The sequence below is a fragment of the Delphinapterus leucas genome, chromosome 11, assembly GCF_059928025.1.
Source record: "Delphinapterus leucas isolate spDelLeu-1000000601 "Yukka" chromosome 11, BTC_Dleu_Yukka2, whole genome shotgun sequence".
In the NCBI taxonomy this organism is placed as follows: domain Eukaryota; kingdom Metazoa; phylum Chordata; class Mammalia; order Artiodactyla; family Monodontidae; genus Delphinapterus; species Delphinapterus leucas.
The window spans coordinates 39,455,581-39,480,423 of record NC_143139.1 but is presented as its reverse complement, the minus strand read 5'-3'; the positions used below and the strand labels follow the sequence as shown (position 1 = coordinate 39,480,423).

Below are 24,843 nucleotides of genomic sequence, written 5' to 3'. Positions count from 1 at the left end.
TGCTAAAGCCTTGGGCTCTTCCTGTTGAGGGCCTGGATCTTTGAGTTCTGGATCTCAGAGGCCTGCAGGCTTTGGAGAAGTAGGAACCCCAGATTGCCTGATACCCTTCCTTCAACCCTGCCCTGCCCTCTATCTCCCTCCTGCCCAGGCTGGCCTGCCAGGCCATGAGACAGCTGCACCCAGAGGCCATTGCCGCCATCCAGAGCAAGGCCCTGTTTAGCAAGGCTGAAGAGCAGCTGCTGAGCAAAGTGGGATCGGTAAGGCTGAGGGCTGGTAATGCCGAGGGGCAGGGCAGGAGCCGGCTAACCTGGAAAACTGACTGCGGGGAGGCTCCACTGCTTGGAGACGCACGTACACCTACAGGGCCTTTGTGGACCGGGTCCTCAGGGAGAGCCAAGCCTGGCTTCCTGGGCGGCAGTAGCTATCACTTTTTCCACCTCCTTCTGGGGACTGGGGCAGGGGGCACGGATGGTACAGCAGAGACAGGAGCAAGGAAACCCAGATGCCCAGAGTGTGCTTCTTGCCCTCCAGACCAGCCAGCCCACCTTGGAGACCTTCCAGGACCTGCTGCACAGACACCCTGATGCCTTCTACCTGGCCCGTACTGCCAAGGCTCTGCAGGCCCATTGGCAGCTCATGAAGCAGTATTACCTGTTGGAGGACCAGACAGGTAACTGGGCCCAGGAGCTGGCAGAGTGAGGGTGCGTGTATGTGAGTGTGAAGGGGGCTGGACACAGCTGCCCTCAGGTGCCCTGTAACAAATCCCTCCATGGCCCCCGGTGTCTTGTTCATCTCTCTTTGCAGCAAAAACCACTTCCTTCCAGAGGGAGGGAAAGTGGCTGGAATGGTCTTAGGATCATGGTGAGGGTAGCCAAAATTGCCTAGAATCCTGAACAAAAAGACTAAATGGCAGAGTTGTCTCCCACTTCTTGACTTTTTTGGTTTTTTTGACATGTTTTACCATTACATAAATAATAGTATATTCTTCACAAGTAACATTCAAACATGAGTAAAATGTGAAAGTCCCTTCACCGCTCACCTGCCCCCCTTTCCCACCCACTTTCTCTAAGGCTTTCTGCCCCTTCCCTCTCTCCACACTCCTTCTCACTGCCTCTCCTTCCACCAAGCATTTGTGCTGTGGGGCTGTCTTCAGGCCATTCCCAAATCCCTGCAGGGACTTTAACCCAGGCCGCCTGTCTTTCTCCTTTCCCAAGGGCCAGAAAGCTTCCTCTCTTCCCTCACCAGCAAAACTCTCACTCTCCTAATAACAGATACTAGGAAAGCAGTCTGATTAAACTGCAGGAAGCTCTTCAGTTAGATTTGGGTTTCAGGGTCAGACTTTCACAGTCCAAGCACACTTTACTTCCTAAAGGTTATTGCACGTTGGCTACTATGTAGTTGTTCATACTGTTCTGAAAATGAAGCTGCAGTTCTGCCTGTCACCTTACTCGCTAGGCCCTGCAGCTTCTGGATAATAAAAGATTCCTACCAGAGGATTTTAGGAAATCTTGTCAGGGGAGGCCCCATCTTTCCTTCCTGAGGATCTCTGAATTTAGTGCCTAGTGGGCAGCCGTCTTTATTCCAGATATCTGCTGCTTCCTCAGGCTCAGCTATGACCTCCTGCAGAGAGAACAGACACTGGATAAAGTTTATTTGTTTGTTTTTAACAAGTTTATTTTATTTTTGGCTGCATTGGGTCTTCATTGCTGCGCACTGGCTTTCTCTAGTTGTGGCGAGCGGGGGCTACTCTCCATTGCAGTGCGTGGGCTTCTTGTTGCGGTGGCTTCTCTTGTTGCAGAGCACGGGCTGTAGGCACGCAGGCTTCAGTAGTTGTGGCACGCAGGCTCAGTAGTTGTGGCGCCCGGGCTTAATTGCTCCGCAGCATGTGGTATCTTCCTGGACCAGGGCTCGAACCCATGTCCCCTGCATTGGCAGGCGGGTTCTTAACCACTGCGCCACCAGGGAAGCCCCTATTGTGTATATTTGTTAACGTAAAAGTATAATTTTTCTCTTCAGGGGTCGTCTTATGTGGATATTTGATTTCTCCTTTGCTATTTCATGCTTGGAGTCCCTAGGAACAGGGAGTGTACACTGCTTACCTATCAAGTCAGCTGAATATTAGGTTGGTAGGATTCAGGCAGTTCTGGCAGGGTGACTGCCCCAACCCCATCTCCCCACAGTCTGAACTAAGGTGGAGGGCGGTGGTGGTGGAGCATTTGTGGCTCCTGTGCAGCCCCCCTCGCTTCCCTGGCAGTGATGATACCGCAGGGGTTGTCAGACTCCTCAACCGGCAGTCTCACTAGCTAGTCGGAGCTGCGGCTGAGCAGACGCTGCAGCCCTGGGAACAACTGACACTAAGGCAGGAGTTCTCAGATTTGGGGACCCCAATCGCTTTTACATTTTGACCAGAAAAGAACTGAAAAACTTTCATAAAACAGTATTTATCCTGAATACATCTGATGGATTCTGATATTATTGCATTCCATTTCTTTCCTTTTTTTTTTGGAAAAAAGTGAATTTCATGACCTTTTAACGTGTCATGACCCACAATTTGAAAACACTGGCTTAAGGCTCCCTTCTGACACATCCTGAGTGAGACTTGACAGGCATGTGCCTCTCAGCCCCTTGCCGAATGTGGCAGAAAATGTTTGGGAGCATGTGATGTGGTAGAAGAGGCAGTTTGGATTTGGAATCAGGAAAGCAGGCCTTGATTCCTGGCTGTGTCCTGAACTAGTCACATAGCTTAACCCTTCCTCCTGTATCTGTTTTCTCATCTGTAACGTGCAGCTAATAGTAATGCCTTCCCTACGTAGTTCAAGTCTTTGTAAGTGAGAACTCTTCGCACACTGAAAAGAGCGTGCAAAGGTCAACTTTTTTTTAAAAATTATTTTATTTTTATTTATTTTTGGCTGCGTTGGGTCTTTGTTGCTGCACACGGGCTTTCTCTAGTTGCGGCAAGCGGGGGCTACTCTTCATTGAAGTGCACGGGCTTCTCATTGCAGTGGCTTCTCTTGTTGCAGAACATGGGCTCTAGGCGTGCGGGCTTCAGTAGTTGTGGAGCGCAGGCTGTAGAGCGCAGGCTCAGTAGTTGTGGCACACGGGCTTAGTTGCTCCGCGGCATGTGGGATCTTCCCGGACCAGGATTCGAACCCGTGTCCCCTGCGTTGGCCGGCGGATTCTTAACTACTGCGCCACCAGGGAAGCCCCAAAGGTCAATTTTAATTCCCTTCCCTTTCTAGAACCACCTCTGCCCCCCAGCAAACCCCAGGAATGCTTTGTGCCAAAGTAGCGTGCAGTCTGATCTGCATGCATGCTGTTACCTGTATCAGGTTAACTTTTGTTGATTTCAGCACGAGACCATCCCCATGGGCTGTCTTTACAGTTTGTCCTCTTAGTTCATTTGTCTGCTCAGCAGCTTGTGGTTGAGTAGGAGCATTGGCGCTGACCCTCCCTCTGTCCTTCGTTCAGTGCAGCCGCTGCCCAAGGGGGACCAAGTGCTGAATTTCTCCGATGCAGAGGACTTGATTGATGACAGTAAGCTCAAGTGAGTGGCTGGGGCCACAGGCAGGGCACAGAGAGCTGAGTGTCTCCCCAGGACAGAGCTCCCTGTGCTGCCTGGCCCTGCCTCTCCTGCTGCAGGGAACGGAGCCCAGCCCAGACTCGGCCTGGAGCTCCAGTTGTAGCTGTTAGTCTCCCTGCTAAGCGCCCTCCCCAGCCCCCCACCCCCGTTGTATCTTACCCCCACCCCAGGGAGGGAAGCTAGGCTAAGGCCAGAGGAGCAGCCCACGGGACCACTGGGCTGAGGGACTGAGGGATCCTACTGAGCCCAGTAGCACCTAATGGTGATGGCAGGTGAGCTCAAATTGGAGCCTGATTCATCCTTCCCTTCTCGCCCCCCAGGGAAATGCGAGATGAAGTCCTAGAACATGGTGAGTGTGCCCTGGTGGGGACAGTGAGGGGGTGGGAGCTCCTGCTGGAACAGAGAGAAACAGTACAAGGTGCTGGTGACCTCAGAGTGTCCTTCATTACCACCCCACCTCACCCCAGAGCTGACAGTGGCTGACCGGCGCCAGAAACGAGAGATTCGGCAGTTGGAACAGGAACTGCATAAGTGGCAGGTGCTAGTAGATAGCATCACAGGTGAGAAGGCCAGGCGACCAGCAGGGTCGTGCTCCAAATCCCTTTGCCCCTCCCTGAGCCCCCTTGGTTGCTTGGCTGGGTTCACCCTCATTTCCCAGACCTCTAGCTCCTTTCCCTCAGTGGATCTTGCCCTGGCTCCCTGCCTTCCATGCTGTGGCTCTTAAGAGTGGGCTCCTCTCTGACATGAGCTGCTCTCCCCCAGGCATGAGCTCTCCGGACTTTGACAACCAGACCCTGGCAGTGCTGCGGGGCCGCATGGTGCGGTACCTGATGCGCTCGAGAGAGGTGAGGCCGGCCCAGCCCTCGCTGTCCTCATCCCCATCCCCACCCCTACCTCCCCCTTCCTAGGTTCCCCTTCTCTGTCGATCTTCCCCTCACTGCCCTTTCTATGTCTGGTCCCTGATTTCTCATCTTTCCTGGGCCTGTGTGGACTCCTCCCCATTCCTCAGGTTCCAGCCCTCACCTGCCCCATTTCCCCAGATCACCCTAGGCAGAGCAACCAAGGATAACCAGATTGATGTGGACCTGTCTCTGGAGGGTCCGGCCTGGAAGATCTCCCGGAAGCAAGGTACCAGCGGGAAGCAGTGTGAGGATGTTGCTCCCAGCCTCTCACTGCCCTCCAGCCCTGGGGCTTGGTCTCCGTGGGAACCTCAGGGACTGGGTGGGGCTGAGGAGCTGGCATTTTAAGATCTCTAACTTGGGAGTCCTGGGTGCCTTCTAGCAGCCCCAGGAAGCAGAGGGAACATGGGGGTTTCAGGCCCTCTTCTGGCCTTCCCCCCATCCCATCATACCCCCGTTCCTCTCTATTCCCATAGGTGTCATCAAGCTGAAGAACAACGGTGATTTCTTCATTGCCAATGAGGGCCGGCGGCCCATCTACATCGATGGACGACCTGTGCTTTGTGGCTCCAAATGGCGCCTTAGCAACAACTCCGTGGTGGAGGTGAGCTGGGGGGAGGTGGAAAGGCCGGGATGAGCCCCATGGTGTGGTGAGGCAGCGTGTGGGCCTGCCCCGGCCCCCAGTCTCACCTCCGTCCTTAGCCACCCTTCTCTCCCGCCCGCAGATCGCCAGCCTGCGATTCGTCTTCCTCATCAACCAGGACCTCATTGCCCTTATTCGGGCCGAGGCTGCCAAGATCACACCACAGTGAGAAGTGGTGGCAGGACCCACGGGCTCTCTCTGGCCTCAGTTTCCCCTGCCCTCCCAGACCCCTGGAGCTGGCAACTCAGGCTCCTGGAAAAACCAGAGGGGGCTGCGGGAGACTCAGCTCCTGGCCCCTTGATCTGAGCCTCTGTGGGAGGGCGGGGCTGGCCCTGGAGAAGCCCCCAGAGGCTGGGACCCTCAGGCTGCCTTAGTGCCAGAGCCCCTCGCCTTCTGTCTCTGCAGAGGCCCCTACCCTCTCCCCCAGACTCCCACCTTTGCTCCGTGTCTCCAGCTGATTAGCTTCAGACTTTTCATTATTTTTCTTTTGTAAATACAAAGCACTGAGTTCCCAAGTAGTTTCTTTTATTATTCTTTTTTTAATATAAAAAATATGGGGACAGGTGAGGCAGGGGCACATGCAGGGGATAGCAGAACCCCCTCCTTGGCCTCAGGCCACTGTCCCCCAGCCTGCAGAGGGAGATGAGACGTCAGAGGAGCAGGCTGAGGTGAGGAAGGGCCCCAGGAGTAGGAGCCCAAAGATTCCTAGCCTGGGGCCTGCGGCTGAAGAAGTTCTAGCCCTCCCTGTGAGAGTCCGGGGCCAGGCCCTTGTTTGTTTGCTCTCAAGCTCCCTGCCCTGAGCCAGCGGGCAGCACGGAGTCCCAGGCGTGGCTGCCACCCTTCCTCCTCCCCTGAGGCTGGGCCGATGGCAGCATGTCCGGCAGCAGCTTTGGGGCTGGCGGTCAGACCCCTGTGCCTTCTTCCTGGGCCCACTGGACTGTGTCAGAGCCGTGGCAGCCAATCAGCACCATCTCCAGGCTTTGGGGTTCCCAGGGCAAGGCCAGGCCCCCTGACCCTGGCGGGGGCTCTCCGGTACTAGCAGCCTCGGCCTGGTTCATGGGCTCCGGGGGCCCAGTCCTAGCCCCTTCCTCAGGAGGCGGTGGGCCTGGGGTGCTGGGCTCGGGGCAGAGTTCTCCTGAGCCTGGGGGCTCTGAGTCAGAGGTGGAGGTCCAAAAAGCTGTGGCTTGAGGCCAGGGGGAGCTCTGAGACGCCGGGGGGCCCCAGGGCCAGGGTGCCACGAGGGGAGGGGGCCCTGGACGAGGGTGGGGCCGGGTCCCACTCAAGACAGAGCCAGCTGGGGGCTGCAGGCAGTAGGAGGACGTCCCAGTGTCCACACACAGAGGCTGCAGGAGCCCAGAGGCGCTGGCCGGGCAGGGCCCCTCTCCTGACGCCCGAGGGGATGGGCCCTCCCCATGGGGTGCCAGGATGAGCTGCACAGCCTGGCGAAGGGACTGCAGCCCCTCCCGCATCTGCAGCACCTGCTCAGACAGCTCCATCACCTGCAGGGAAGGGAGGAGGGTGGGAGGAGGGCATGGTCAGTGGGCTGGGGACCGTACAACAGCAGGCGCCCCCACCCTTGCCCCTCACCCACCGCCTGCCGAAGCTTGTCCAGCATGTCTGTGTTCCTCACCTCGCTGGGCCCAAGGGGGACAGTGAGCAGGCTGTTCTCTGTGGACAGTAGGGTGGGGTTACCAGGCAGGGCTGGCGAATGAAGACAGCGTGGGGTCCAGGCCTCCGCCCGCTTAGCGCAGACCACACTGGCCTGGCCAGGCCTGCTGCCGCCAGGAACAGCCACTTACAGCCTTACCTGAGTTGCTGAATTCTGTGCAAACCGCCAGGGGGCCTCGGGCACACTGGCTTGTGCTTCTCTCTCAGGAAGCTGCCTTTGTGCCTGTCTCTTGTTCTGTCCTCCAGGCAAGGGGACACTACCTGGGCCGCCTGGCCTGCCCAGGGGCCACTTCCAACTCTGCTTCCCCAGTCCTGTATCCCCCCCAGTGGGCCAGACACGGTGCTGAGGGTTTCAGCACCATTATCTCATTTAACATGCACAACCACCTTTTTACAGACGGGAAGCTGGGGTGAGAACCGAGGTCACACAGAGATGTGGCAGCAGAGATCTCACCAAGCTCCATTCCAGCTACCTTCCAACACCAAGGTGCTGGTCTTACCCACCGCCCTGCCCAAACCATGCAGGTGGGTGAGGGCAAGAGGGCACCCAAAGTCTGTGCCCTGCCACTTTCTCAGAGGCTCCCAGGGCAAAGGGGCTGCCCTGCCAACTTCCCCCCGGACCCGGGCCCCAGTACCTGGTCCGGGAGAGGGGCTGCTGCTACATTCTGGGCCAGACCTCCTCACCCGGAAAGAGAACTTGGGCTGGTCAGAGCCACAGCCGTCCTCAATGCCATCTACTACCCTGTGGACACAGGACAACAAATCAGTTGACAGACAGCCACTGCAGTGTTTCATGGGACAAGATGCCCCATTGTCCGCAGAGGCTGCAGAAGCTTGGAGCTGGGCCGGGGGCTTGGGGCCCCAAGCGAAGGGTAACACGTGGTCCCTTCCTCTAGGAGCTCGCAGTTTCACTGGGGATTCAAACATGAATGAGGTGAAACAGCAAGAGAGTTCTGAGCAGTGCATGGCATGAATGGTGGAACGGGGGCAGCAGGGAGGAGGAGGAGTCAAGGAAGGCTTCTTGGAGGAGGCTGGAGGAACAGATGGGCATCCAGGGCAGGGGTGTGCCTGGCCGGGGCCCCAGCCCTATCACTGCAGCTCTGCCCAGAGTTTAGTGGCCCAGAGCTCGCTCACCTGGGGCTCAGATCTGGGGGTACATTCCATGGCACAGAGGGCAGCCGCAGCCCCTCTAAGCTCTGAGGGTGAGCAGAGGGGCCGGCCTCAGCCTGCAAAGCTCCTGCCCTGCCCGGCCGCCCTCTGCCGCCCAGCGGGGGCCGGGATGCCGGTCGTCGTGGTGATAGCAGCTTGGCGGCTGAGGAGGATGAGGTGCAGCTGGGGGACAGCAGGGGGCTGGAGGGCTCATCAGCTGGGGCTGGCGAGGCTGCGGGGCCCTGCTCCCCGTCTGTCTCCTTCTCCTCCAGTGTGGACATGAGGGTGTTGTCGCCGCTCAGGGAGCTGGTGTCCACCTGGGGATAGTGGGGGACAGGGAATCATCATGGGGAGCTCCCGCTATGTCCCACTCACCACCACCCCGACCTGGTCTCATCGCCCTAGACGGGAGGAGCTGTTTTTGTTAAACAGGATGCCCAGTGTCTCCCACCTCCCAAGGAAGAGACTCGGCAAGGGAATGGGGTGCTTTTCTGCTGCCACCACAAAGCCACCAAGCCCCGGAGGTGTTTGCTGTCCCTCAAAATGCTAGCCAAGTGTGGACACGCTGTCCCTCTACTTGGTCCCTGAGGCTAACTGAACTATCCAGGAGGACCTGGTACCAAAAACCGGTTTGGAATTAGTAAGATAAGGCAGGAAAATTCAAAAGCCCTTCAGAGCAGTCCTGTGTCACTGTGAAGAAGCAGGGGGCACTGCAGGGCTCTCTGCAGAGGCGGCCTGGAGACTAGTGTGCGGCCTGCCTGGCCCCGACCCATGGGCACCACCCCTCATCTGTGACCTCACAGCCTCCTTGTCTGGTACCGCTGGACTCGCGGGCCGTCTCATGGGCCGGGAGAGCTGGGAGTGGCGGCTGAGCAGAGCTGGGCTGGGCTCTAAAGGACAGTGTGAGAGTGTGAAGGGGCAGCAGGGTGTAGAGCCCCACCACCACCACGTGCGGGGTGCTCATACGACACTCCCACAAACCCCTTCTCTGCCCGCCTCACCAGGCCCCCCAGCACCCTCACCTCTGTGGGGCCTCCGCCAGCACCCAGGTTGTAGCTGAGCTCCCCTCGGAGGCCCCTGCTGAAGCGGGGGGCGAACTCGGGGTACAGCGCGAGGCTCTCGTGCAGGCCAGCCAGCTGCAGACACTGCAGGACGCAGTACGTCAGCCCCTTCACATCGGCGTTGGCCTTGACCACCTGCTCACGCCGGGGCAGCTCACAGCCTATCAGATCACCCTTCCCTGGGAAGAGGAAGCAGAGGTCAGCAAGCCCTGCCCCTCAGCCACCCGAGCCGAGATGGGGGTTGGGTGGGGCCTCTCCAGCCAGGACAAGAGGGGAGTAGCGGGGCCCGGGCCCTGGCTGACCCCTGCTGCCTGCCTCACTGGCTCCTCAGACAGGCTCGGGGTGAAGAGCACTGTGACCCAGGTGCTCAAGCACATTTGGGATCAAAGCACTGTGCTGAAACAACCCAAATTTCAGATCTGAGACACCAGTTCTAGTGATTCCCAGGTTGCCTGTGGATCAGAATCCTCTGGGAAAGTTAAACCAACCAGACTCCCCGGGGCCATCACTACCTACAGAATCATAATATCTACTGGAGACCCCACAGTTGTTAAGCCCTGCAGGTGACGCAGGTAGAGCGTGTCCAGGAACCAGTATGTGGAACCAGCAAGTTAGTGCTGTGTGGCACAGTGAAAAAGGCAGGGGGCCGTGTTATTTCACCTCCCTGAGCCCTGGTGCCTCATCTATATGAGAGATCCTGCATTGAACTGAGTCTGTGGTGCTTTCGCGATCTTACCAGAAGGTGTCAATGGAGGGTTTTCCCACCACCCGGCTGAGACTGCCACCTGGCTGACAGCGATTGTAAAATGGCATCAACTCGAGTCCGCATCCTAATCTCAGAGATGTTAAATTGTGGGGAAAAAATGTGTGACTTAGAATCGATGAAATAGGATGTCTCCAACCAGGGACGTGGTGATAAGTTAGTGTAGATAACGTGCCTGACACATGGATGGCCAATCAAAGTTCATTTCCTTCCCTTCCCTCCCGAAAAGAGTCCCCTATCGATCATTCCCAAGAGGTATGGCATGCCACCAGGGCTTGGGCAGAGCACTCACGGCCCTCACAAGGCAGCTCAACCCACGGCCAGACATTTCACGAGATTAGACAGCGTTTCCTTATCCTTAAGGAAAACGATGGCTCGCTGCCACCCCCGCTGTGGGCTGCCTCACGCTGCCAGCAGAACTCACTGAGCTTAAAGGCCTCCTCTAAATGTTCATGGACTTTTGCTCAAATTTAAGTGCAGAACGCATCGTCGTTAAATCTTATTTTCTTGGTTTCAGGCCATCCTTCTGGTTCCTTCGGAGAGCTGTTTGGATCTCAGTGTGATCATCTGATGAATGAGCTCTCTGTCCTCACGTGTGTCATCTGGAAATAGGATAAGTATGTATTTCTTGTCTTCATCCAAGAGGGGAGATAAAAACGAGAAATAGGACAGGACCGAGGACGGAGTTCCATACCACTGGTCTCAGGGACCAGAGGCTGCCCTCCAGGCTGGCCTCTCAGACACAGCCTCCAGCTCAGCTCATCAAGGCCTGTAAGGTCCTCCCTGCACCGTCGCCCAGCTCACCTCTCTTCGTCTTGCCTCTTTCCTCCCCAACTAACTTTGCACACTTAGCTCTTAGTTCATACACAGAGGTAAGGGCCAGAATTGACACTGCTAGATGTGCCGTGAGCCTTAGCTGCAAAGAGCAGGCAGGAAGCACCTGGATGTTCAACTAAGGAGGCAGGTGGGGGATGGGGTGAAGGCAAAGCAGAAAACCAGGCCATGATGAGGGCTGGGGAACCAGGCATCCACCAAGGCATCCAGAGGGGCCACGTCAACAGAGGAAACAGTTCATCTGGAACATGTGGGTAGGGACAGGATGGATCAAAGGTGGCTTAAGTCCCGGTGCTGGGGAATTCTGGAGGCAAAGGCCACGGCACAGGCGGTGGCCACCCGTGAAGCTGTCTTAATACTGAACGTGGATATTCTGAGACCTGGTGCCTGGCATCAGAGAAGAGAGATTCTTTCAGGACCCATGCCAGCTCCCAGCCACGCTGCTTCCTCAGCTCCCAGCTGAAAACCATCTGCTTAAAAATCCACTAGACAATCTTGCTTTGGAGTGACCAGTCGGCCACTGTCAAAATCTGCCTTTTTGCCCTTCTGAATCTCTCCAGTTCCCCATCATTTCTCAAGGACTGCCAGCCATATGTGAGTGGCCATAACTCCGTTTGTTCAGAGTCCTGGCATTAACTCCACGTAGGGCGAGAAGTCAAACTCATGAATGACACCTCTCTCAGCTCGCATGGTATTTCTTTCTTCTGTTTCCTGTTGGAAGACCATCCTCCTCAAGGAAGAGAGGATGGACACACAGTCGCTGCTGGGCGTGTGGTCTTGCTGGTTCTCCAGGTTAATGACAAACTTCAGCCCCTCCAGGCGTCAGCTGTCCCCACAGGGAGTCTGCAAGTGCTGCTGCCTGAGGATTTGGCTGTGGTCCTGGCGCTTTCCATCAGTGTGTGAGGCCCTCCGTGACCCACGCAGATCACAGCGTCCCCACCCTCTGGGGTCCCTGCTGAAAGCCTCCCACAGCCCCGAAGCCTGCAGCCCCGTGTTGCCCGCTACCCTGAAATCGCGCCCTTTCTGCGGGATGAGTCTCCCCAGAGCAGAGCGCCTAAGAACACAATGTTAAGAAGCCTGAGGTTTAGAGTTAGCCGAACAGGTTCTAGCCCTAGCCTGCCTGTTCATTAACCTCTTGGAGCCTCAGTTCCCTTCTATGCAAAATGGAATAGCGATCATTCCTCCGCACTGGGTTTTGTGAGGTTTGTGTGAGTTGAAGCATGTAAGGGCCGGGACACAGGGCTGACCCCGCTGCGGGACCCCTGGGGCCAGCATTATTATCATGTCAGTTCTGAAACTGCAATCTCCCCGTCCTTGTCTAGGGAATTGATCCCTCATCTTCACCTCTTTCTTTTGCCAAGAAGGGAAGTGTATTCAGAGTCTGAGCTCTGCTGTCACCCATCGCAACCCTGGGCTTGTTTGAGGACCTTCCCTAGGAAAGTAGCATCTTCCCTCTTGGGCCTGGCCGGGGTGGGCGGGGGGAGGTTGCAGTGAATAAGCATGGCGTTCACACACACCTCCGGTCAGTTAATCTTCAACAAAGGAGGCAAGAATTTACAATGGGAAAAAGACAATCTTTTCGGCAAGGGATGTTGGGAAAGTTGGACAGCCTCGTGTAAATTAGAACACACCCTCTCACCATACACAAAAATAAACTCAAAACGGCTCAAAAACTTAAACATAAGAGATTACACCATAATACCCCTAGAAGGGGACATTAGCAAAACATTCTCTGATATAAATCATATCAATGTTCTCTTAGATCAGTCTCCGAAGGCAATAGAAATAAAAGCAAAAATAAACGAATGGACCTAATCAAATACTAGCTTTTGCATAGCAAAGGAAACCATAAACAAAGTGAAAAGACAACCTATGGAATGGGAGAAAATATTTGCAAACGATGCGACCGACAAGGGCTTAATTCCCAAAATATACAAACAGCTCATACAACTCAACAACAAAATAAAAAACAACCCAATCGAAAAAGAACCAAACAGACATTTCTCCAAAGAAGACATACAGATGGCCAAGAGGCACATGAAAAGATGCTCAACATCGCTAATTATTAGAGAAATGCAAACCAAAATTTCAATGAGGTACCATGTCACACCGGTCAGAATGGCCATCATTAAAAAGTCTACAAATAACAAATGCTGGAGAGGGTGTGGAGAAAAGGGAACCCTCCTATACTGTCGGTGGGAATGCAAGTTGGTGCAGCCACTGTGGAAAACAGAATGGAGCTTCCTCAAAAAACTAAAAAGGGAGTTGCCGTATGATCCAGCAATCCCACTCCTGGGCATATATCCAGACAAAACTCTAATTCAAAAAGATATAAGCACCCCTATGTTCACAGCAGCAGTATGTACAATAGCCAAGACATGGAAACAACCTAAATGCTCATCGACAGACAAATGGATAAAGAAGATGTGGTATATATATATACATATATATATATATATATATATAAAATGGAATACTACTTGGCCATAAAAAAGAATGAAATAATTCCATTTGCAGCAACGTGGGTAGAACTAGAGATTATCATACTAAGTGAAGTCAGTCAGACAAAGACAAATACCACGTGTTATCACTTATATGTGGAATCTAAAATATGACACACATGAACATACCTACAAAACAGAAACAGACTCACAGGCATAGAGAACAGACTTGTGGTTGCCAAGGGGGAGGGGGGTGGGGGAGGGTTGGATTGCAAGTTTGGGGTTAGCAGATGCAAACTATTATACATAGAATGGATACACAACAAGTCCTGCTGTATAACAAAGGGAACTATATTCAATATTCTGTGATAAACCAGAATGGAAAAGAATATAAAAAAAGGACATATATATACATGTATAACTGAGTAACTTTGCCGTACAGCAGAAATTAACACAGCGTTGTAAATCGACTCTACTTCAAAAAATTAAAAAAAAAAAAAAAAGGGCTTCCCTGGCGGCGCAGTGGTTGAGAGTCCGCCTGCCGATGCAGGGGACACGGGTTTGTGCCCCGGTCCGGGAAGATCCCACATGCCGCGGAGCGGCTGGGCCCGTGAGCCATGGCCGCTGAGCCTGCGCGTCCAGAGCCTGTGCTCCGCGGCGGGAGAGGCCACAACAGTGAGAGGCCCGCGTACCGCCCAAAAAAAAAAAAAAAAAAAAAATGGCGTCCATGCCTCCCTTTCTCCTGCCTGAACACTCTTTCCAGCACTTTCCTCCTTAGCATTTGATTTTCCTCCTTGACAGGAAGTGCTCCCCTCCGTCCCCTCACAGACAGAAGGTTGGTCCTTCGCTCAGTCTGGCCTACAGCACCCGTGAGATTGAGTTCACCTCCTTGTGTTGCCGCCTTGTGGTCACTGGGTCCGCTCTGAGCTTTGCCCAGGACTCCATGGCTACTCCTGACCCCACCCTGGCTGTTTCTCCCTGGTGGCCTTGCCTGCGTCTTCTCTCCGCGTTTTCTGCAGATGGGGCCCTGGTTCCCCCCGCCTCCCCGCAAGCCCTGGCGTCCTCCGTCCCACCGTCACAAACCTAGGATGGCGAGCACGGTGCCGCCCTTGAGCACCTCCATGGAGCCAGAGCAGACGAAGTAGAGGGCCTGGAGGGCGTCGCCTTGGTGGATGAGATACTCGCCAGGCGTGCAAAAGGCGGGCCGCAGGGCCAGGGACAGCGCCCGCAGGCAGCCGCGGCTCGCCGCCTCAAACAGGGGCAGCTGCAGGACCTCCTTGTGAAGGTGCATGGCAATGTCTGCGCGGAGCTCGTCCGGGAGGCTCTGCAACAGCTGCGGGTGGGATCAGGTGCCGAAGGTTAGGGTGGAGAGTGGGAGGCAGCCTCCCGCCAGCCCTTTCCACCCCGAGGGCCTCGGAGCAAGGGCAGGCGTGGGAGGGGCCTTGATTTCCCCCCTCCCCCCACTCGCACAGCATCCAGCTCCACACAGGGTCCAATCAGTGAGGGGGGCCGCCTCTGCCTCCCTCTCAATCACTTTATCCTCCCCGCCTCCCATGGGCAGCCCTGCTTTCCCCCTCCCGGCCTTAGACCTGGCCGGCAGTGAGCAGGGCCTCTAGACCTAGCGAGCGTGGAGACGGGCCTCCGAGCCAGCCCGGCTGCCTTCTGCTCTTTGCCGCTGGCCGCCCAGGACAGAGCGGAGGCAGGGGTGTCAGAATTCTGCATCTCTTGCCCTCCAGCCCGCTGCTCCTGGGAATCTTAGGCCGAGCGCACACTCCTTGACGGAGCAAAGGCTGGAAGGGCCGGCCCTGGAGGCCTGCGCACCTCGGTGGTGTCGATACCGTTGTTCACCGCCCAGGTCGCCTGGAAGTACTCGAGCATGCGCTGCTTGAGGGGCTTGGGGATGCGGTGGATGCGGATGTAGTCGCGCAGGTCGCGGGTGCGGCTGTGGTACAGAAAGCGGCGGGCGTACATGCGCTGGATGATGGCCGTCACGTTCCCAAACACCACCGCGTGCATCAGGGCTGGGGAGGGTGGCGAGAGGGGTCACCTCCAGGACCAGCCTGGCCCGGCCGGACACCGTGCGGGACACATCTGTCCTCCCCACCCGCAGCCCCGTGCTGGGCAAGGCCCCCGGCCGCTGTGTGGGGTGGAGTCCTGCGGCCAGGTGGGCTCTCCTGGCCCTGGGCTCGGGTTCCTTGGGGCCCCTAGGCGGAAGCACCTCTGGGAAGGACCTCGGGGCCCTGTGGGAGGTGGGGAGGGAGGGGTGGCCCAGGGCATGAGTCGGGGAGAGGGCCCTGGACTGGGAACGGGGCAGGCCTCACCGCCGATGAGCATGGTGCAGATGGAGAAGATCTTCTCCGTGTCCGTGTTGGCAGACACGTTGCCGAAGCCCACGCTGGTGAGGCTGCTGAGTGCGAAGTAGAGGGAGGTGATGTAGGCGCTGCGCAGTGAGGGGCCGCCCAGGAGCTCGGGCCCCGTCCTGTTGGCCTCGCTGCTGCTGCTGCTACAGTTGTCACTCTGGCCAGAGCTGTTCCCTATAGCTGGGCTCCGGCCCACCAGGTAGTAGGGGGTCTCCAGTCGGCGGGCCAGCTCCTGCAGCCAGCCTGGGGAGGGGGCAGGACAGCACTGCTGCACTGCGGGCGCAGGTGTGCCTGCTGGTACCCCCGGGGGGGGGACACACATGGCTGCAAATCCACCCCCCACGGCTTCCTGCCATGTCCGTCCCTCCTCTGCCAGCCCTGCGTGCCCCTGTGCACCCCCTCACGCCTCCCCAAGACAAGCACACGAGGTTGAGACTCATCTCCCCAGACGGTGTCTCTGGGTGCCGAGGCTGGAGTGAGGAGCTCTGCACCTTCCTCCCTGTGCTGGCGCTAATCCCGGGGCGGTGGGCCCAGCTGGAGGGGGCAGAGGGACTGGGGGGTTCATTGCACCAGCCACAGCCTCATCCGCAGGGCCGCCTCCTCTGCCTTGTCCTCCCAGACTCCTCTTGCTTTTTCTCTGAGCTCCGGAAAGCCGCCCCCCATTCAGCCTCATCCCCCCCACCCCACAACCACACACACCACCCAACCTCATGCACGCGTTCTCGGGCACACCGACGTGGACGTGTGCACACACCAGTAAGGCTACAGACGCAGTCGAGAGGACAAGGACACACGTGTGTGAGCACAGTCCCAGGAGCACAGCCACGGCCTGTGCATGCTTGGGAGAGACAAGGGTACGCGGGCGCTTGCACACTGACACCCAGGTAGGAGAGGGACACACCTGCATGGACACGAGCACACAGGTGAGTGCACTCAGAGGCCACAGACAGGCAGGCCACCGCCGTGCACACAGCTCTCTACACGCAGACACAAGCCAGCCTGGGACACTGAGAGGAGAATAAAGATCGCCCCAGTCTCCTCATCAACCCCCCATTCTCTGGTCTGGCCTTGGAGGAGGTGGGGCTGCGTACTGGGGTCTCTCAGGAGCCCACAGCCGCCCAGAGTCACTCAGCCCAGCTGGAGGGCTGTGGGAATTCTAGGGCGTAAGATGGGGGTTCCCAGGGTCCACAGAGGTCCCAGGGGTCCTGGCAGAGCTGGGGGCCATGGGGAGCAAGGGAGAGAGAGCAGATCTAGCATAGAAGTCCAGAGGGTGGGCTCAGGATCACAGGTTGCGGTGGGACCCACCTCTCCACGTGCCCCTCCCCAGATCCCTACTCCGCACTCACCCTAACATCGCACATGCTGCTGCTCTCTGTGGCCCTCACACCTCTCCTCTCACCACACACCCATTCATTCAGCAATCTCACACACGTGTGCCAGGAGCCGGGGGACCCCCAGAAGCTTACTGCAGCGACGTCTCAGAAGTACACAGCACCCGAGGGTCCCGGGATGGGGCTCAAACCCACATGCTATTGGCTAGAGCTAGAAGGCTTCCCGGAAAAGGGGACACTGGTGGTTTGTCTCAGAGGATGGGTAGTTTTGAGACAAACTGAGAGGGGGTCATTCCTGATCTAGGGAAAGGTGTGGGCTAAACCTAGAGCTGGAGACAAGTACAGGCGAGTAGCTTGGCTTAGCTAGAATGTGGGGTCCGCACTGAGGGAGCAAACTCCAGGCTAAGGAGTTGGGGGGATGTGTAAAGTCCTGAGCCAAGGTGAGGACTCACCCTCCTGTTATTTGAGATGTGCTGTGAGAACGCAAGGAAGTACACAAAACCCTTCAGTCGTTACTTAGTTGGGCCTCTGAGGTGAAGCCGGTATCTGGGTGAGGAGGGGGCTGGAGGGTGGAGAAGCAGGAGGATGAGGGCAGGATGCAGAGGGGTCCCTCCTTACTCAGTCTTGGTCATGGGGCATTGGCAGCCCCTGGAGCTGGTGGCGGGATGGTCCCTCTGCGTAGGCCGTCCTGGAGGCTTTCATACTGAGAAATGCTCTGAGCAACCTCCCTCAGTGTTTAGCACAGTCTTTTGAAAATCCAGCCCATCTCCACTGGGCTAATGGGATTCTGGGGCTGGAACTTTATGTCCACACCAGGGCAGTGGAGCAGTAGAACCAAGGCAAGGAGGCAAGGGGAAGGCACCTCCCGCCAGACAGAGCTGGGCCAACAAGAGGCGCCACCCTCACCCATGGACATCCCTCCCGAGGTGGACTTAGGGAGGTCTGGGTGTGGCTCCCGCCCAGCTGGGGGGTGGCTTCCCTGGAGAAAGAAGGGGTAGATGGTGATGTGAAGGGCTTGGGAACTCCCCTAGTGTGAACTAGCCCCTCTGGAACTCAGGGTTCAAGGGTGTGGTCTGCCCGACAGTCAGCCTGCCCCTTACAAGCCCCATGCTCTCCGTGGAGGGGCTCAGAGCCCTTCTGGGAGCCAAAGGTGTTCTTCACGTCAGCTCAGCGGCCCCTGTGACGTGGTCAGAATGGAGGATCCCCATGGACGCAAGACACGGGGTGTCTGGGTTGTGTGTGGGGAGGGGACTGACCTGGGGATTTGGTGTGTCACCCACGTAGGGGTTGGGGCTCTACATCACTGTTACCCATCTCCCAGTCCTCTGAGCATGTTCGCTGGGGACGTCTGACCCCAGAGCCGCCTCCGCCACAGCCTTCCTCTGGGAAGGGCGGGCGCCGAGGAGCTGACATACTGCCTGGAACGTGTCGGTTCCTGTGCTCGGCAGCGAGAGCTTTGGGGAATATCCAAGTGGGCCTCTGGGCTACACACCAGTCTCCGTGGGCTTGGCGAGGGAGGGAGGATCAGCGGGAGTCTCCTCGTCCCTGGGAACTGATCAGAGCATGTTTCTAAGGCCAACCTGGACTCCTGGTGACCGACTCCATCAAGAGAAGACAGTCATGGCGGGGGGGGAGGCATCTGAGCAGCTGGGCTCTTGCCCACTGACTGGAAACGGGGGCTAAAGGCCAGTTACGGGGAAGTTGCCAGAGGGCTGGAGGGCATGGGAGGAAGAAGGTGTGTCCAATTTTGGATCTGCGGGCGTGGAGAGTTAGACGTCGTTGGAACAGAACAGTCTGGAGACAGTGAGAGAGGATGGAAGTTGAGATGTTCACACCGTGGTGCCAGTGGAATCGCCCAGGGAGAGCAAGGCGGGGGGCCGGGGCAGGAGGAGGCCTCCTCACAGGGCAGAGAGATGGCTGGCAGGGTCAGGTGCTACAGGGACTTCAAAGGGATAAGAGTTTGGCCCCAGAAGGTCACTGTGACCTTCAGGGTGACATTTGGGGTTGAGGGGTGGAGGTGGAAGCCCTCCTGGCAGGAGTTAAGACGTGAGTGGGAGGTGAGCAGAGAGAGGAGCTGCGAGAGGGGAGGTGAAATGAGAGTGAAGATGCTGGTGGGACGCAGAGAAAGGCTGCATTTCGGGCTGGGGAAGGGCTGAAGCAGCTGAGAACCATGCTGCCGGAGGTGACAGGAGTGGGCAAGGGGCCTTAGGGGCCAAGATGGTGGGGGATGAGCTTTTGAGAGGGTGGCCGGAAAGCGCCAGGCATCGGAGCAACCCTGGAGAGGTCTTCTGAGAGGGGTGGGGTACCCAGCTGGGCAGGGAGTGGGCGAATGTGAATGTGGCACAAGCTTGACCACGAGGAGGCCATGATGGGTGAACAGACTCCCCCAGGCAGCCCACCAGGCTTCCTCCGCAACGTGGGCCTGCAGGAGAGCAGGCCTGCCTCGAGGTGGTGGCTCTGTCACGCTCCCACCTGCACACACACACGCCAGCCCCCTCATTCTCCTTACAAACACACACCTACTGGCACACATGCCCCTGATACACACCTATGGGCATGTACACATGCAGACTTGCACACATCTCTCTGATACCTTACATCAGCTCACGGACATCCCCTGATAGACACACACTTGGACTCACATTTCCCTGACGCACGGACCCTCAAGTGAACAGATTCCTTGGGCAGACGCACACACACACGCACACGCGTGCGCACGCACACACACACACACACACGCACACACACAGAGGCAGCCTCCAGTACCGATCTCAGGCAGCTCGGAGGCGCTGCTCTCGATTTCCCGCTGGCCGATGTAGAACCAGATGCAGGCCACCCAGTGGGCGAGCAGGGCGAACACGGCCATGAGCAGGGTCAGCACCACGGCGCTGTACTGCGAGTAGCGGTCCAACCGCGGGAGCAGGCGCAGCAGGCGCAGCAGGCGCAGGGTCTTCAGCAGATGCGCCCCGAAGTACTGAGGTGGGGGGAGGGGGAGGTCACCCCAGGGCCGGCCCCCCCGTCCTGCCCCAAAGCCCACCCAGCCCAGCCGCACTGACCACGTTGACCTTGAAGGCGTGTAGCAGGTCGAAGGGCAGCGCCGCAATGACATCCAGCAGGAACCAGGTGCTAACGTAGTGGAGGCAAATGGACTTTGGGGCAAACACCACCTGGCCCGACTTGGACACGAACGTGGTGCGGAAATTCAGCACGATGTCTGGGGGAAGTTGGGGCGGGAGTCAGCACCGGTGGGGAGGAGCCACATTTTCCTGGGCACCTGCTCAGGGTGTAACACTGTCCTGGGCCCTTTACCTGCATTGTCTTAGTTTTCGCAGTAAGCCAGAGGGTGGATAGTGTGCCTATGTGATGGAGGGAGAAACCAGCTTGGAGAGGCTATGACTAGCTCAGGGCCAAGTAACCCATTAGTGATGAAGACATATTTGGAGCCTAGGTCTGATTTCAAGGGCCACAGGTCATAAACGGGGGAGGGCAAGGGGGACACTGGGGGGCAGTGGAAGCCATGCAGACTATCCCCATCAAAGCCCGGCGGGGTCACTGGTCCAGGGAGGGGTGGGAGGCACAGAGCACACATACCAAGAATGAAGAGGACCTCCACGGCCAGGTCGCAGACGCTGGGAGGGCCACGGGCGGCACTGGGCTCCCGGGCTGTGCTCACGCACACGCTGTAGGGCACGGTGACAGCCACGTAGAGGGTGGCAAGCAGGATGAAGCCGTCCCAAGTGGCCCTCAGTGCCCCACAGTGCAGCAGGATGAAGGGTGACTTCCGGATGGCAGCGACTTTGTACTCGGGCAAATTTGGCTTCTCTCCAAACACCCCCTGAATGAGAGGCAGGGCAGGTCCAGGCAGGGAGGACAGGAAATTGGCACAGACTGAGTTTGGATAGGGCCTGGGACAGGCATCTGCCTCCTTTCTCTCCCTGCATTCTCAGAACAACCTCTGACACAGGCATCAGAGTCCCCTTGTTATAGATCAGAAGACTGAGGATCGGTGAACTCAAGTGACTTAGGTGAGGTCACACAGCTGCTTAGGGGAGGAGCCAAGATTGAGCCAGGGCCCACCTGACTCCAGGTCCAAAACTCTCCGCCATACCTTCGACAGATCAGGCATGTGACATTCTCACCACAAGCCCCAAAGTGCTGGTGGGGCCTGAGTAGCCCCCTGGACATTCTCTCTGTGGTGGGCTTGGTTCCCCTTCTCCATCTCCTCAACCGGCCCCTACCCTGCCCCACCCCCCAAACACACACCCTAGCGCCAATCCACCTTATTGAGCTTGTGCTTGCCCTTGGGCTGCTTCTGCAGGTGCCCAGACAGGTGGTAGAGCACAGCCCGGCTCCGTCGCCGGTTGGCATTGAAGCCTTTGGACCCTGCCCGGCCATATCGGCGTCGGCCACCACCTGCAAAAGAAGAGGGGCGGGAGAGAATGATGGGCGAAGCACTCACACGCCTCAGCCCGGGGGCTTGCGGGTAGGACACCAGTTGCTGGCCCACGGACTGGTCTGGCTCACTGCCTAGTTAGTCTATTTAGAGCTGGGGGCACCAGCGTTTCTCACTTCCTGGAGTCACTTGCCAACACCAGCAACGGGCAGTCCTAGGGGTGCTTACAGACACTCCCCCCAGTGCCTGCTTCTAGAAGGAGGTTTGGATCCAGGCAAGAGAGGAACACCACAGGGAAAGGCCTGAGAGGGGAGTGGGAGGTAGTTCCCAGGGTGGGGGAGTGCAGAGCTAGCAAGAGGCCACTGGGCAGAGTCGAGGCCGCCCAGGGCTGGGGGCGGGGGATGGGGAACAGAGAGTACCCCCAACACCCCCAAATGGCAAAGAGGCCTTGGAGCAGCTTCTGAAGACAGCTTCGTGAGCTGTCCAAAGGCCACCCCCAGCCCTTAGAGGATGCAAGAGGGGAAAGACCACAAGGACTTAAAAGAGGGCTTTGGCCAGGGCTCCCCAGACAGGTTTGCATGAGGACAAGGAACCAGGTGGGTCTGTGCTCAGCCTCACTAATTGGTGGGAAAATGGTACTTCACGGGCACTAGTGGAACTTGTTTCTTTCAGTTTCTTAGTAAAGTTGACTTTAAAAGTCCAACTTTGTCTCCACAGGCTCTCCGTACCTGGGCCTGGGGAGATGAGAGCAGCACAGGCTCCTCGGCCAGCAGAGCAGGGGTCCGCGAGTGCAGGCGGGGTGGGGGGCCCACCATGGCCCCGCCAAGGCTTGAGGTACCCAACACCCCAGCCGCAGCAGCCAAATCGGCAGCCCCACAGGCACCCACCTGTCTCCTTCCAGCTGTCGGGGTCCCCTCGGTTCTTGGTATCACTGATGTCCTTGTGAGAGACCAGGAAGAGGGCCACCTCCCCTTTCTCGTTCTTTATGGGTATCACATCCAGGAGACACCAGAACGGGAGCCCTGGGCACAAAGACAGACTCAGCCCAGCTCCCATTCTCCGTCCGAGGCAAGGTGACAGAGGGGCCATTGACACCCCTGGTCAAGGCACATGCCAGCTCCACTTAGGACACTTAGACTCGGTCCAACAGGGTGGGGGAAGGCAAGGGAGAGCAGAGACGACAGTCAGACATGTGTGTTCATAGATCTGTCCTGCTAAGTAAGATGGGGACATTTTTCTGCTGGGGTGGAAAATCCAAGATGGGAAAATGAGTACCAGCTGAGATTGGGGTGAGGACCGAAGAAAGGAGGGGCCAGGAACAAGAGGAGGGGTGGAGAAAGAGGAGAGGGGAATGTGGGAAGGTGGGATGAGATGGGGAGATGGAGAAGATGGGACTGGAAAGGAGGGACTGTGGATGGGGTGGGTACCAGGCTGGGTGAGACCGCGAAAGTAAGGCAGGCTGGCCAGGCGGCCCCTCACCGCTCTTCCGGTACAGGATCAGCTCGGCCTTGAACTCCTTGTGCTCATCCAGGGCCTTGCGGATCTGTTGGCGGACGAGCTCACTGGTGTCTGGCCCATAGAGGAAGGAGCAGGCACAGCCCCGCTGCATGACCTCGGCCCGGGAGAAACCCGTGAGGTCGCAGAAGCCATCAGAGCAGTAGACCACAGGGAAGAGCCCCGCCACCTGGGCGTTGCCCAGCACGAAGTTACTATCTGTAAGAGAGCACCCCTCAGGGGAGGCGTGGGGCGAAGGGGCACACGGTCTACTACCCCTCCTTCCCCATTGCCTGCAATCAAAGGGTAGGTGTTACAAATCCCAGGAATCCTGTGTGTGAGTGTTTGGGATGGGGGGGTTGGGGGAGGGTTAGGACAGGAGCTGTTTATGAACAGGAATTACAGTGTCACCTGTGTGTCGGTGCCCTGCAAGGTCCCACTCCTAGCATCGTGTGTATAAGTGCATTCAAGAATTGGCACGTGTGAGCCCTGAGGTTGGTGAATGCAGCCCCGTGTGGGTACTGTGCCCTCTGGAGTGTGACCTGAGCAGCTTGGGGTAAGGGGTGGGGTTAGGGATATCCAAAGGAGGACTGCAGGACCAGTTCTAGGCCAGCCTCAGCCCCCCTCCCCCCGCCCCGCCAGCTTCTGCCAGGTTCACTCACCAGCCAGGTACTCGGGTTGGCTATTTGGCTCCTCCCACCGAGACACACTTGGACGGAGAGGCAATCCAAGCCACCATCTATTCTGCACTCTGTTTGAGCCCCAGTTGCCTGAGCCCCTGGCTCAGGAATTAGTGAATGTGATCCACAATGGGGGTGTAAGAACGGTAGCTGAGCTCTGGCAGCCTGGAGCTGTATTGGAGTGTATTGGGTAGTGGGGGGCGCTGAATCAGCAGGCTGCGGGAGCCAAGTGCAGGCAAAGCAGATGGAGAAGCCTGGGGTGGGGATGGTCTCAGAGATGGGCTTCCACCCCTATCAGGAACCAGAGACAGAGGCAGAGAGCTGGGAAGCCCCACTGGGGGTGAGTTTGAGGGAGGAGGAGAAGGGAGGGGGCTTTCACGACTTTCCCAGTGCTCAGAGCCCCGGAAAGCCAGGATCCAGAAGCTCTGGTCACCTTCTCCAAACTTCCCCAGTCTTAGTGGGAGTCCCCAAACCTATCCTTTTGGGGCTAGAGGGCTCAGTGGGTTTAGGCTGGTGGGTTTAGGTGGTGAGGTGAGGTTGGACTAACAGTGCTCTCCTGAGTCCCGCCTACTCTATCTTGGTTTGCAAACCTCTTTTCTAAACCTGTTTTTTTAGCCTCTAGGCTGTCCCTTGAGCACCGGTTCCTTGCCTCACTTCCCAACCCGCCAGTTCGAGGGTAGTCTCGGTGGGATAGCGCCAGACGCAGGGATGGGATAGGTTACACTGACTAGGTCGGGGTTCGCGACCCCAGGAACAGACGACATGACCGGCCCCCAAACCCAGAGAGTTCTAGCCATTTTGCCTGGCCCGGGGCAGTGTTGACTCTGAATTTTTCGGAAACGGCGTCTGGAAGGAGACGGTGGTCCCAGCTAAAAGTGGGGCTCGGGGAAGAGAGGGCGAGAGCAGGAGGGCTCCAGGCTGAGGTGTCTGGGTGCAGGACTGACGGGAACACTGGCCAGGGACAGCTGGTCCGGGAGCCAGTGGGGCGAGGGTCGGGACTCACGCGTGCCGTCGAAGCGCGTGGCGATGGTGTCCAGAAAGGTGTTCTGCGGCGCCAGGAGTCCCCGCATGGCCGGCATCTTAGGCGGCTGTGGCCGCCTGCCCCATCCCTCCGGGGCGAGGGGGCTCAGCGCCGGGGGAGGGCGCCCAACTCGGCCGCCCCCCGCCGGGCCCCGCGCCCCCTAGCGCAGCCGTCGGGGGGCAATGCCCACCCCAGACTCGCAGGTCCCGCCAGCCGCCCGCGCGCAAGGGGGCGTCCCCGCCGTCGGGGCCCGGAGCATGGCGCGCGGCTCCTCGCGCCCTGGCCGCCCACGATTCCCGGACTCCCGGCTCCGCGCCCTCTGTGCTCTCGGCACCTTCGGCTCGAGGTGGCTGCAGCAGCGGCTCCCGTTTCGGCTGCGGGTCGGCTCCGGCTCGGGCTCCGCTGGGCACCAGATCCCCGCAGCTACCTCCTTCTGTCGGGGAGAAGCGGCAGCCTCCCTCCCTCCCTCCGGCGCCCGCAGCCAGCACCGGGGTAACCATGGAGACGGGGCACACCCAGGCAGGGC

The 24,843-nt window shown here is 57.9% G+C and overlaps 2 protein-coding genes across 3 annotated transcripts in view; one reads left to right on the top strand and one right to left on the bottom strand.

Annotated features, from left to right (window-relative positions):
- The window catches only part of MCRS1 (microspherule protein 1), a 9,525-nt gene extending 3,888 nt beyond the window's left edge, over window positions 1-5,637 (top strand). For both annotated transcript variants that reach the window (XM_022572253.3, XM_022572251.3), the window contains exons 7-15: window positions 149-257; window positions 532-670; window positions 3,469-3,544; window positions 3,901-3,929; window positions 4,048-4,140; window positions 4,343-4,425; window positions 4,621-4,708; window positions 4,956-5,083; window positions 5,205-5,637. In XM_022572253.3, coding sequence (XP_022427961.1) covers window positions 149-257; window positions 532-670; window positions 3,469-3,544; window positions 3,901-3,929; window positions 4,048-4,140; window positions 4,343-4,425; window positions 4,621-4,708; window positions 4,956-5,083; window positions 5,205-5,291 — 832 coding nt within the window. In that variant the 3' untranslated portion in view covers window positions 5,292-5,637. The remainder of the gene's footprint in view (window positions 1-148; window positions 258-531; window positions 671-3,468; window positions 3,545-3,900; window positions 3,930-4,047; window positions 4,141-4,342; window positions 4,426-4,620; window positions 4,709-4,955; window positions 5,084-5,204) is intronic.
- On the bottom strand, window positions 5,549-24,843 carry KCNH3 (potassium voltage-gated channel subfamily H member 3). The gene is made up of 15 exons (XM_022572249.3): window positions 24,300-24,843; window positions 22,602-22,835; window positions 22,010-22,144; window positions 21,009-21,142; window positions 20,321-20,564; window positions 19,786-19,943; window positions 19,496-19,703; window positions 15,360-15,641; window positions 14,860-15,059; window positions 14,122-14,371; window positions 8,962-9,179; window positions 7,925-8,256; window positions 7,426-7,532; window positions 6,714-6,790; window positions 5,549-6,621 (listed from the first exon to the last, which is right to left on the bottom strand). The coding sequence occupies exons 1-15, from the start codon at window positions 24,373-24,375 to the stop codon at window positions 6,025-6,027; spliced, it is 3,252 nt and encodes a 1,083-aa protein (XP_022427957.2). The 5' UTR covers window positions 24,376-24,843; the 3' UTR covers window positions 5,549-6,024.

Excerpts from the sequence above, each read along its gene's own strand:
- KCNH3 (XM_022572249.3), bottom strand. The coding sequence starts at position 24,375 with ATGCCGGCCATGCGGGGACTCCTGGCGCCGCAGAACACCTTTCTGGAC. Across the intron at positions 19,944-20,320 it reads GGAGGTCCTCTTCATTCTTG|ACATCGTGCTGAATTTCCGC; the intron begins GTATGTGTGCTC and ends AACTTCCCCCAG. Across the intron at positions 19,704-19,785 it reads ACGCCTTCAAGGTCAACGTG|TACTTCGGGGCGCATCTGCT; the intron begins GTCAGTGCGGCT and ends CCCCCACCTCAG.